We start from the raw sequence: 12,846 nt of genomic DNA on the forward strand, positions 1-12,846 counted from the left end.
GCAAAGGGATTCTCTGAAGAACTGAAGAGGAAGAGCACCAGCATCCGAGGCACCTGCTCCATGCAAAACAAAGCTCATTTTAAAATTACTCTGCTCGGCCTCCCCTCAAAAGGAAGGATGGCAGGAGAGCAAAACACTACAGATGCATGCTCCTTGAACGTGTATTTCATTGTGGAGTGCTCACCTCCCCATGCAGCCTCCATATCACATACGTTGGGTATGCAGATATTAGCAACAAATACAACAGAAACTCCTAGTAATAAGTGTATTCCTTCCAGAGGGCATGTATGCAACAATTTATTATTTTTCTATTAAAAACTCCCCTTTTTTTCTTCTTAATTTGCACGTCAGGTATCTAATTGCTGCCCTCACACCTTCTGGTGACTACTTTCAGCATGTTTCTTCACTATAAAGGACATGAAACTCAGCTAACAAAGTGCTTATCCTCAAGTTAGACAAAACCTACCATCATGGAAGCTCTGCCACCTCGCACTGCTCGCCTGTTAAACCAAATGGAAAACTGCAGAAAACAACTACCTGTGAGAAATCAGAGGGAAGGGGGAATAATCTGCTTCATAACGACGCTTTAAAGCACACAGAAACATTCTGCACAGCCACGCCTGGGAGGAGAGAGAAAGCTACAAGTGCATAGGAACACAACACATGTGAAGCAGAAGAGAAAAAACAGGGAAGAGGAGCAAGAATACCCTCAGGAAAAAAAAAGGAAACAGGGAGATGGTCTCACATAGGAACCTACAACTCCCCCAGCAGGAAATGCAAAGCCAAATTCTGCCCCAACATTCTCAGGAAATCCAGAGTAAACTTTCTTTCCATGTTTGAAGTAGTAATGGATATTGGAAGGGAACGTGTGTTTGTGGAGCGAAATTCCCAGCAGAAGTTTTAATTTGAGTCTTCCTCTGTGTTCGGGACCCGATGGGGCTCTAGCAGAGCAAGCCGCCAGGACAGCCAAAGGACACAAGTGGAAGCAGTGACTAGCACCACTTCCCCGAGCCATTACACCAATACAAAAACCTCCAGGAAAGAAAATCATTGCAAACCCCAGCAAGCACATTACCATTATTCATTCCCAAGCTAGCCAATTAAATTGTCATCTCACTGAACTGGATGTTGTGCTGAACACAGCTTACATCTTTGCTGCTAGCCTCTGAGAGGGAAACTTAAGGAAAACTCAAGATGCTCCATACCCATTATACCTGCCTAAGTACAGAGAAATGAAGTCTAACCATAAAAAAGCAAGGATCGAGTTGGGGAAAGTGTGCTGGCGACATGGAATAAATTCAGTATTCAAGGTTTAATATAATCTTTGCCTGAAAACTCTCAATTCTCTTGAGATGGATTTGACCTTTTTTTTTTTTTTTTTTTTTTTTTTTTTAAGTCTGAAATATTTACAAACAACCCCTTGAAAAAGCATTCAGATGCAGCTCAACTATTTAGCACATACCAAATAAAAATCACTGTAGATCAACCCTAAGAGTTACTGCACAGAGCTAAAGCTCCTTTTATGAGAGCCTATGGAAAGGGGATAGCTGGATCTGAGAAAGCAAAAATCCTACAGGCTGCCAGCCACCCCTCCCACATACACCACACAAAGATTGTATCAAGTCTGAAAAAACACTCGCACAGTAAGAATTAGCTAACGGCCTAACTAGCTCTCAAATTGGAGAATATTTGGGCTCCAAAGTAAATTCTACAGCAAATAACTGACTTCGGGGAGGGGATGTGGGTCATACTAGGTCTTATTAAAATACTGAGCATACTGTTATTTCCCACTACAATTTGATGAAAACCAGTTGCCTCATCACATCTACAAAGTCCTTCTTTCACTACTCTGTTGAGTTAGTTTTTTGTTGTTTTTAGTTTCTGTTAAGTGTTACCAAAGCCAGCTTTAATGAAGCACGGTGGTTTTAAATGGGGGATAGGTGTCATCAACCCGTCAAATTACAACTTAAAGGTCAAGCTCATCTCATATTTTAAGTAATAAATTATCAATCATAACTCACTAGGTTTTCTTCCACCAGTGACTTATTAAAAAATTCTGACGAATTTCCCAGCCATTGCCTTGTACCTCTCACACTGTAACACTCAGAGCAATACCACAACAAAGAGCTCTGACCTCCCAGGTCTTCTCAACGCACCGAGTTCACTCAACATCCAGCCCCTCCTGCTTTCGGTTAGATTTATTCACAAATCACATCAATATGCAAGAAGACATGATGGTCCATTGAATATTTAGAATACTTTCTCTCAAACTCCACAAACAAAAGCAATTTAAAAAGCAGCAAAAATGAATAGAAAGCTGATGAATTAAATGAATTAAAATTAGAAGCCATTCAGAAGAGTCTATTAAAAGCTAAGCAGAAGTGCAACGTTCTAGACACGAGGATCACATCTGGCAAGTAAGGCTACAGTTCTTAACCTGAAATCAATTGCTATCCCCTTTTAAGGGCCCTTTAAAAGAAAAACATCTTACTATCTCAACAAACCTTTTGAAACTTCTCATTAAAAAAAAAAAAAAAAGGAGGGAAAAAAAAAAGCCTTCTGCTCTCAAAATGAATGTCAGTATGGTGGCCAAATGAAAATGAGCTGGTATGATAGCAGATACAATCCATGTGGACTCCTACATCTCATTACGACTCTCCTCCTCCAAACACTCGTGCACATGCTCGGCATTATGCTGGGAGAACTTTCAGCGACTGCCTGCGAGGCTGCACTGTGCTGCAGCAGCACAGCTAAATACCAGACAACTGCAGGACCAACGTGTTTTACCTGAATCAATGGGGAAGCCAAGACAACAGAAACCCACAGAAATCAGGCACGCTTTGAAGGTTTAGTTGCATGACAAAACAAGATTGAACAAAGCCGGTGAAGAATCAGATCTACGCGCATACAGAACGCCACTGTCCCGAAAGCCCGGACCTTATTCAATGATGTAAAACAAATTTAAATAGCATAGTTAAGTTCAACACCTCAGCATATTCTGTAAAATGTGTAAGGATACTTGTAATCAACATGCATAGCGAAACACCCAGCAAAGTGCTACAACTCCATGGCTGTAACTCAGAGAGCTTCCATGGCCCTAAAGCACGCTCCCCATAAAAATGCAGGCACTCCACATTGCTTAAAGCACAGTGCGAACAGTAACTAACCAAAAATACTTTAACCTCCTTTGTCAATCAAGTCAAGACACCCAAATCACGAGAACAGCCCGCCCATGAGGGCATCTCAACACACTGTTTCTTTCAAAGAAGGAAAATGACACTTTTCGCAACGCAGCTCTTACACACAGCTTCCTTGACGGAAGAGTAACGTGAACTCGAATTCGGGCCATACAACATTCACAAAAAGCAAATCAGAAGACAACATCATAGAACAAATCAGAAGAAAAGAGAAAAAGCAGACCACCACATGCCTCTTTCAGCACCAACTGGTATTTCCAGAACCAACTTTCTGGACCAATTAAACGGCAAAAGTGCAATTCGGGGGTTTTAGGAATTAAATTAGCCACCGTGCGCCAGCTGCACAACCTCGCAAAGACTCCCAGGTCCTCAGCATAAGGCAACCAGCGAGAAGTGACAGCTAAAGCTTCCAGCAATCCGCACCATTCCCACGAAAGCCGATTCCTTTGAGATGACAACAGACAGAGAGATCAACATCTCAGGAAGGGAGCTGTTGTTCTTGTGGCATCCTTGGTTTCAGCTGTTTCCTGTCTCACTCCCTAATCCTCAGTTATTTTTGTTTTTTACTCCTGGGGAAAACACAGGTAGAACTCTCCCCAAAACACAGGAAACCATCGGCCCCAAAACACAGCCCGAACATTTCGGGCTGCCTGCAGAGCTTTAAGAAGTCTTTCTCACAACAGCAACAGAGAAGCACGGCACAACAAAAAGATTCAGGTCGCCGCCACAGTCACAAAACACATTTTCCAGCTCTAATTAAGCGCTTGAAAGAGAATTTTTAAAAACCCCAATATTTTCAACGGGGACAGCCGGGACTACATCTCGGGGAAGGAGCGGGGGGGGGGACACGAAGAAGGGGGATGTGGAAAAGGGTGGAAATCAACAAGTCAGCGAGGCTGAGAGCCGCGGCTGAAGGCGGGCATTACCTTGTGGAGGTGCCTTTCCGGACATCGCAGATGCTGCATTTGAAGGCTTCGGCGCTGTTCCTGAAGGTGCACACGCTACAATCCCAAAAGCCTTCGTCGGCTGCAGGTTTGGCTTGCCTTTTTGGCCTTGAGGAGGGAGAGGGAAAGCGCGTGTGTGTGTGTGTGTGCGTGTGTGTGTGTTTGGGGAGGAGGAGAAAAGAAGCAGGAGGAGGAGAGAGAGAGAGGAGAGAGAGAGAGAGGGGAGGAGGAGAGAAGGAAAACACACACATTAGAAACCATATTACACAGCCCTCCAGCCCAGCGCCTTCTCCTGCCCTCCCCGCTCCCCTCCTCATCACCGGGGGGCTCCGGAGCCCCGCGGGGCCCCTCAGCGGTGCTGGCGGCTCCGTGCCCCGGCCCCCCCCGAGGGCCAGCCCGGGCCGGGCCGAGCCGGGCCGGGCCCCCCCCGAGCCCCCCAGCCCCAGAGGGGCGCCGCCGTCGGGGCGGGGGCAGCGGCGTTGGGGCGGGGGCCGTCTCCCCCCCCCCTCCCCTCGCCCTCCTTTTTTTTTTTTTTTTTTTTTCTTTTTTTTTTTTTCGGAGGGGCGGGCGGCGAAGAGTTTGAAGGCCGGGAGGCGTGTTCGGCACCCGCCCGCCGCCTCCACCTTGTTAAATCTCCCTTTGTCTGGGAGAAGTGAGTGTGCGGGGCGGGAGTGCGTGTGCGAGCCGCGCCGCCATGGCTGCTCTCACACCACAGCAGCCCTGGCACCGGCGAGCGGGGAGGCACGAGCACTTCTCCTCCACCACCTCCTCCTCGATCTCCCGCTGCCCTTCCACGCTCCCCTCCATCTTAGGAGCCTCCCTCCCAGCCCGCAAGCCACCCCGCGGGGCCGGGGCGGCGCGGAGTTGGCCCACCTGGCGGGGCGGCGCGGCGGCCCCCCCTCCTCTCCTCCCGCCCGCCCTCCCTCCATCTTAGGCGCCCCCTCGCCGCCGCCCGCCCGCCCGCGGCGGAGCGCACGCACACCGCTGCCAGCCAGGGGCCTACAGCGCCGAGCCGCCGGCCCAGCCGCCCCCTCCCCGCGCTCACCTCCATCTTAGGGGCTCCTACCCGGACTCCTCTCTCTCTCTCTCTCCCTGCCTCCCACCTTTCTTCCTTCCCTCCCTCCCTCCCCGGCTGCCCCGCCGCTCGCTCTCACCTGGTCGGGCTCTTCTTGTCGCCCATGACCATGGATCGGGGCCGCCCCTGCCCTGCGCACAAAGAAAGCCGCGAGGGGGAGGGAGGGCGGGTGGAAGGGAGGGAGGGAGGGAGGGGAGGGCGACGGGGGCTGCCTGCGGCCAGCGGGCTCCGGGCTGCTCCTCACCCCCGCGCCGCCGCCGCTCCTGCCGCTGCCAGGCTCGGCTCCAGACTAGCAGCGCAGCCCGGCGCCCTCCCTCCCTCTCCTTCTCTCTCCCTCCTCCTCCTCCTCCTCCTCCTCCTCCCCGCGCCGCTCCGGCGGGCGGAGCTCGCTGCCGCGCCGCGGCCAATGGAGGCGGCCCCGCCGCCAGCCCCGCCGGGGGAGCGGAGCGGAGAGAGGGGAGCGGGGCGGGGGGCGCCCCCCTGGCCGCGGGGTCCCACCCCTAGGGCTGGGGAGAAGGCGGTGGGGAGCACCCTGTGGGGGGTGCAGAGCCGGGGCTGTGCCCCTCAGGGTTTGGGGGGGGAGTGCACACAACCACCCCCCCGTGCCGGGACCCCAAAGCGGGGAGGGTGCTTTGAGCTGCAAGCGACCCCTTCCCTTCCATGCCCTTCCATTCCCTGCCCTTCCATTCCCTGCGTCTCCCTTCCCTTCCCCTTTTCCCTCGTTGCCCCCAGGACCGCTCCCCGCCCGCCCGTGTCCCCCGCTGAGGGGCTCGGGGCTGAGGCACCCCTGCCCCGGAGCCCGCAGCAGGGACGGGGAAGGCCCGGGGAGGGTTTTGGGGCCGCTCCCCAAAATGCAAGGGGCAGAGGGGCCGGGGGAGGAAGGCCGGAGCATGCCTCCTCCTCCTCGTCCTCGTCCTCCTCCTCCTCCTCCTGCCGGGGCCCGCAGGGCACCCCCAGGCAGCCCTGAGGGGCAGGGGGGCACCGCTCGCCTCAGGGCTTCGTGTTCCTGGGGTACAGACCCCCCTCTGCCTTCATCAGCACCTCAACAGCTGCCTTCAAGTCCCTTCTCCCTTTGGGTCAAGTCACCAAGCCGAGCTGAGGCTGCTCTGAATTTAAGGCGTTTTGACAGCGTTTCCCTAGCCTTCCAACAACATCCTCATCGATCCCTCGCAGATCCATAAGCGCGCTTCACCAGAAAGCACAAGCCGTAGGTCTGAGAAACTCCTGAGGAGGCAAAGAGTGGCTCTTGCCCAGAAGCTCGGCCCCAGGCCTGTGTTACGCCTGCCCCATGGGCCTGTGGAAACGCTCCTGGGGTGGCCGAGGGTGGCAGGTCGAGGACAAACCCTTGTCACCCTCACTGCACAACCCCTCAGTGTCCCCTGCAGCAGCTGTGCGAGAGGAGATGGGGCCAAAGGGCCAGGAGTGAACAGCTGAAGAAGGACCCAGGGTGGCTCCTGGTGTGTGCAGGTTCCAAATATTCACGTTGTTACAGTCCAAGCAAGAGCAGGCATGGCACAGAGCACGTTTTTCCCCACTTCCCTCAACTTACAAAGAGCAAAGAATAAAGACAAAAGTTGCTTCATCTCTTTGTAGCTGCACAAGTGCAAGCCATAGAGGACAGGCATTTTTTTCCACTGTATTCTCCCAATTTTTCAGTGGCAACAAAGCCCAGTTAGCTCCTGCCAGCGAGGAGCAGACTTCACCCCAGACAAGAAATACAGCGCAGGCAGGAAGGAGCCTGCAGCCTGCGAAGGGAGGATGAGAGCAGGAGCGGGGCTATAGGGAGTGGATGGAGACGGTCTGAACAAAGTTAACCCCTGGCAGAGTACAGGGAAAAAATGAGAAAGAAAGAAAAAAAAAAAAAAAAAAAAAAAAAAAAGCTACTTAAAAAGCAAACCAACGTAAAGGGACTTAAGACAGGATATGCTCTTACTATGACAGGACAAAAGCATAACCATGTCCTGTGCTTTAAAGCATTAACAGGCTGGAATTGTTCACCAGCAGAGGTTTTATCCCCCTCCAGTAGTGCCCACTGAGCAGCCACGTCCTGCTGTCACCTCTCCGTATTTAAGGGCTGCAGGTAATCCTCTCACCGTGCCCAGCTCCCCACATCCACACGCAGGTACCTTAACCCTTGCTGGCACCTCCACTCACTTCTTGAACCGTGGCTTGTGCAGACAAAGACTTCAGATGACTTTTTCGTACTCCGTGCAAGTTTCCAAACAATGCGGCGAGAAGCAGACATACTCCAAGGGCAGAGTTAAGGTTGTGTAATTATCACATGTAGGAAGTGTCATTTTCCCATTGCATCTGCTGTTTTCCAAACATTTTTGCTCTTTTAGATCGTAGCAGCAATGTTTGCTTCAGGAATCTGTGTGGGAACAGTCACTCAGCAGCATTCACAGGGGTATGCTGAGCACAAAGTCCCGTTGTGCAATTGCTACCAGAACTTCGCTGCAGTGATGTTTACAGGCACAACAACAATGTGTTTGGGGACAGTATCAGCGGAGAACCTAGGAAGAAGCACACAAAGGCAGAAAGTCCTGAAACGTCAGCTCAGAAGCAGATCTGAGCACTGCCTGACTCCTGATTTCTGCTACAGCAAGAAGAGGCTGCAGCTATTCTCCCTATCCCTCTGTTACCGCGTTAAACAGAGCAATGGCCACAGCAAGCACAGAGCGAGTTATTGTGGAAACGCAAAGGAGCTACGGGACATTTTTAGAAAGCAGTTTATCTCCTCAAAAAGTTTCAGGGTTGCTGTATTCACAGCAGAAGTTGCTTTCTTTCCAAAAACCTACTACATCCTTTATTATCAATTCCCCTGGAAACCTTCCTTCCTCAGCAAGTAAGTTTTCAGTCACATGGTAAAAGCTTGGCAACCTCTGGACAGTGTGACTTCATTTAATCACGTACGTCCAACAGGAGGTAATCATTCCCAGTTTATTAAACACTCCTCAAGTAGCAATTAGGTCTCTCTACCTTCACAGGCCGGATGGCAAAGCTGGGATGGTTCCTGCAGCAGCACCGTGACTGCAGACGGGGCCAGCTGAAGCTCCAGAGCTGCTGCATCCCTTGGGAAGCGCTTCCCTCTTAACCCCTCCAGACACCAAGAGAAGAGCCATTTGTGGAAATTAAAACAAACTAAATTGTAGCTATGCTGAAGGGGTGTTTATTTCTCACCAGGTTGCTCGCACCGTGGATTATCCTGCCTGCCTCAGAAGTCGCTGCGGTGACGTGGGCAGCGTACCCTGCTGAGCATCTGGCGATTTTTAATGGAGTTCAGGCTCTCGCACGCTCGCAAGGCAGCCTTGGGCAAGTCATTTAGCACTTCTTCTCATTAACTCCAACACTCTTGATTTGAAAAGTGAATGCAGTAAATTTCTAAGCTCACACATAAATCCATGGCACCAGTTGTAAAACCGAACTCATTCCAGCCAAATATTTTGGACTCCGTGCCCTTGGATCCAGAAGATGCCACTTTCTCAGCAGCACCGTGTTCAACCCCTTGCTTCAGAGCTCTCCCAATAGCAAGAGGATCCTGTTAACCCACATCTTTCCACCTCTCCCCTTCCCCCATCACGTGAATTTTAAAAACAAAGGTCTTGCACAGAGCTGCTGGCTGCAGACACTTCCCAGGCACGACCTGAGATGCAGCAGCCCCTTGCAGATCCACCTCCCTCGCCCCGGCAGCACTGCAGCTGCTCCTGCTTCTGAGCTCCAGCTCGGAGAGCAGGCACCGGTCCAAGGCTCCAGTCTGCACCTCTGCAACTGGCCAGAGATGCTCGGGGCACGCTGGCAGCTCTCCCACCCCAAACTGAGCATCCCACAAACAGCCCCTGCAGAGGGGAAAGAGCTCCGAAACCCGGAGTGCCAAGAGCGCAAGGATATTTCCACGCACCTGGACCACTCATATACATGGGTTTAAAAACAAAGCAGGACGCTACACACCCAGCCAAAGTCAGTATTTGTGCATAGGGTTCAATGCCAAATATAAATATTAACTCGAGCTTCTCGGCCCCGTTAGTCACTGTGGTAAAGATGCATTTTTGTGATTTTGCATCAGAGCTGCGTAACTTCTCAGAAGTGACTGCTGTCCTCAACAGGCTGAATTCTAACCACTTGTAAATGAGCTTTCTGTTGGTTTAATAGGGAATTTGTTACACAGGAATTGGAATCGGGCTCGGGACACGGGGGTCCCTGTGAGTTTAGCCAGAGCTAAAAGGCTCAGAAGTGATGCTCTGGGGCAGGAAAGTTGCGTCTCACCGCGTGATTAGCGCCTTTTAGTAGAAGTGGGTGAAAAGGGAAATTAGCAATTGAGGGAGAAACGGCAGCACTCACTTCATTGTGCCCAGCACATCCCGCTGAGTGGGATTCCGAGCTGGGGAGAAGACACGGAGGGGAGGAATGAAAAGAGGCTGTGTGAAAGCCGGTGGCCCCCACGCAAACTAGAGTAATGTTTGCCGTGCAGTAAGAGCATCCTTGGCAAGGGAAGCAGGACTGCGCTCAGAAGCCTGGAAGTCTTCACCACAAAACAAAACACCAAACCGGAGAGCACGCGTTAGCCAGAGGCGCTGGTGGCCAGCTAACCGCACCCTCCTCCGCTTTCAAAGCACAGCGTTAGCTGCCACTGGCTCGCAGGTGCCGACGCCAGCAAGAAGTCAGGAGGAAACTACTCTTGGAAATCTCACTTAGCACTTGACAGGACCTTTAAAAATGTGGCCCAGGCTGAGTTCGCAAGCTTTTGGGGAAAGCGTTGTGCTAGGAGTTGTGTAAACACAGAACTCGCTGATGGATGGCCCCGGTGCACCACCGAGCTTGATGCATGCTCCTGCAAAACACACCGAGGAAGCTGGATTAATACAGAGACGCTGAGAGACTTCACTGATAATTGTGGGAGAAAAGCAAATGATAAGAGAGAGTTCCCACACAGCATGCCATTTTCCAGACTTCAGTAAAGACTCTGGTACGCTGTCAGATGGGGTATTTTTAGCCGAGCTGGGAGCACAGGCATGGCACAGTAGGCAAGGGATGAGGCAAGGAGAACCACTGGTGTGACTGAGCTCCTGGAAAGGGAAACGTCAAGCTGCAGATATCAGAGCTCCCAACAAACAGAGACAGGGAAGCATTTAATGGCACTGTGCAGTGCGCAGGCAAGATCTTGCTGGAGTTGCCATTCTCCAGGCAATTCTTGACAAAAACTTGCACGCGGGCTGGAGCAAGCACAGGGGAGAGCTTCTAGGCTGGTCAGAGTAGTGGGAAGCCTGTTTTATAGAAGTCTCTACCAGTTCAACATGCTCAGCCTGGAGAAACAAAGGTTGAGAGGGGATATGGCTACCCTCTCAAAATACGCTGGGGAAGGAGGCAGCACGCTGCGGCAATAGAAGAGCTAACAGGCGAGAACCAAGAGCGCAGCTGAGCTACGCCGGCCATGTAGGCTGGAAATCAGACATCTGTTTCTAACCTTCGGAGGAGCAAGGAACAGAAACAGCCTTGCCATGGGAGGAGCAAAGGCAGGCGATGTCAATATGGACCTTGATCGCTTGCAGGAGGAATCGCACAGCGGAGCAGCTGCCCCGGTCCCTTCTGCCCCCGGGATCCCCATGGGATCAGGTCCTGCACCTCCCTCCTCAGCCACTGCTCTCACAAGGGAGAGATACAGAAGGAGGGGAGCTCTTCATCCAGCTTTTGCCTCTGGAAATGGATTTCTCAAACACCCAGGGATTTCCAATTTGCCTCTAAATTTGGAACGTGTTTTTTTTTTTTTTTTTTTTTTTTTTTGCCATCCCAGAAAACCTAAAACTTCCTCTGTTCAGCAAAATAAGGGTCTTTTTTAAAGTTCTCCTTTAATATAATCTATTTATAGATGGTCTTTCATGGGTTCTTTGGAAAATAGTTTTAGAACTGAATTAGCAAGTGATCAAATGCCGACTATCAGGAACTTCAAACAGCAAGCCAAAAACTTTCTATCAGAAACAGCCTGCCGAAGAGCAACTTAGTAGAAAAAGGATCTGAAAGATGAGGAGCAATATGCAAGCGAGAGCCGGTGCCAAGAATCCCAGGGTCTGCAAACCCTTAAAATGCCAGACAGGCAGGAGCAGAAAACAGCCTGAAAAGGTAGGGAGGCATAGAAAGCTGCGTGTGCAACAGTGTTAAATGCAGAACTCAGCCGAGGGAAAGGAAAGCCAACAAAAAGCAGAGGCACCAGCTAAGCATCCTGCACGCTGTATTGTACAGATAGCGAGGGCTGTGCAATTTAAATCTGTAATCCCTTCCCGAGCAAAGAGGCTTTTGCAATAGCGCAATCTGGATGTCACCAGCATATGAATAGGCATCTTGGGACTGCTCTGGAGAGCAGAGGTCAAAGTTTAGTGATGTATGTAGTTGTCTCCCTAATGGGCCTTATTGATTATCATCCATAGAAACAAGCAACGTCTCCAAATCTGCCTCCCCCTTCATGTTAGATGCTGGCAGCCAAGAAAAAGTACCTTGATATCCTCGCTCCACGCAGTTTGTAGAGCATTGAAGCCTGCAACAAGGAAAGACACGGCGCTGCTGAACAGACTTCTGAAACACGGCGAGTGGGAAATGATAAATAGACCTGCGCAGCATCTGCATAGCAGTGGGAGCGCTGGGCCAAAAAGTGCTCACTAGTAAAATACAAACAGACAGCCCAAACAAAAAATAAAACAGGATGACATGAGGGGAGAAGGAGGAGGGGAAAATAACCTGTCACCCTTGGAATTCAGCCACCTAAATAAAGTATGGAAGGGGCTGAAAAGCCCCACTACAAACAGAGCCCAATTCCTCCTTGTGCGACTTCAGGTATACCAGCAAGGTATCGTAAGTATTGCCATGAAATTGTCACATCTCTGATGGAAAATCATGAGAATAGTTTGGTGTCTTCACAGCACATGCACAGCTCTGTTGTGGAAACTCAATGGGAGAGCAAAAATAGAAAATCCAGCACAAAGGCTGGACCAGAAGCACTAACGTTTTTTCCCATTTCAGTGAGCGCTGCTGCGGCAGCCAGCGTGCCAGCTGAGTGCCAGTGATGCCAGCAGAGCCACACAGCCACCTCCGGCTGGGTGCTGGGAGACCCCTGGGTGGGGGAAAGCTGATAAGGAACCAGGGTGATTATCAGACCTCTTCAAACTTCCTGGGTTTTCAAGACAGAGCCGGAGAAAGCAGGCTCACTCTGCAGATTTTCGGTACTTCCAGTTGTGGCTGCTGCTAGAAAGTGGAAGTGGCAGGGGAAAGAAAAAATATAAAAAAAAAAAAAAAAAGAAAAGAAAAACGAGCCCTCTCCACAGTATTTCAGAATCTCAGAAGAAATCCCACTTGGTTCCAGGGTTGGAAATTGTCCCAGCCAGCAGGGAGGTCCTGGCTCCCCCAGAGGTGTTTGCCCACCTCGGTATGGGGACATCAGGCCGTTTAGGCTGCCCCTTCAGGTGTGCTGCCGGGCTGTCTGCTCCCTCCATCCTCATCCTCAGCCATTTTCACAGCCTGCAGGCTCAGCACACACACACTCAGGACGTGGAAGAGCATCCCTGCAGACAGAGGCACCATCAGCCCCCCGCAGCCCTTTGCTACCTCCTGCAGGGTTTGGGAGCCCCTGGCCCCGCAGCACTCA

At 51.2% G+C, this 12,846-nt stretch overlaps 1 protein-coding gene across 1 annotated transcript in view; it reads right to left on the bottom strand.

The window, feature by feature from the left end:
- Positions 1 to 5,521, bottom strand: part of RYBP (RING1 and YY1 binding protein) — a 39,395-nt gene extending 33,874 nt beyond the window's left edge. Inside the window, exons 1-2 of the mRNA XM_084292453.1 lie at positions 5,296 to 5,521; positions 4,124 to 4,249 (exon numbers count right to left, since the gene is read on the bottom strand). Of these exons, the coding sequence (XP_084148579.1) occupies positions 4,124 to 4,249; positions 5,296 to 5,327 (158 nt within the window). The 5' untranslated portion in view covers positions 5,328 to 5,521. The remainder of the gene's footprint in view (positions 1 to 4,123; positions 4,250 to 5,295) is intronic.
- Positions 5,522 to 12,846: the final 7,325 nt, after the last annotated feature.

Source organism: Netta rufina (genome assembly GCF_964035555.1).
Source record: "Netta rufina genome assembly, chromosome: 10".
In the NCBI taxonomy this organism is placed as follows: Eukaryota; Metazoa; Chordata; class Aves; order Anseriformes; family Anatidae; genus Netta; species Netta rufina.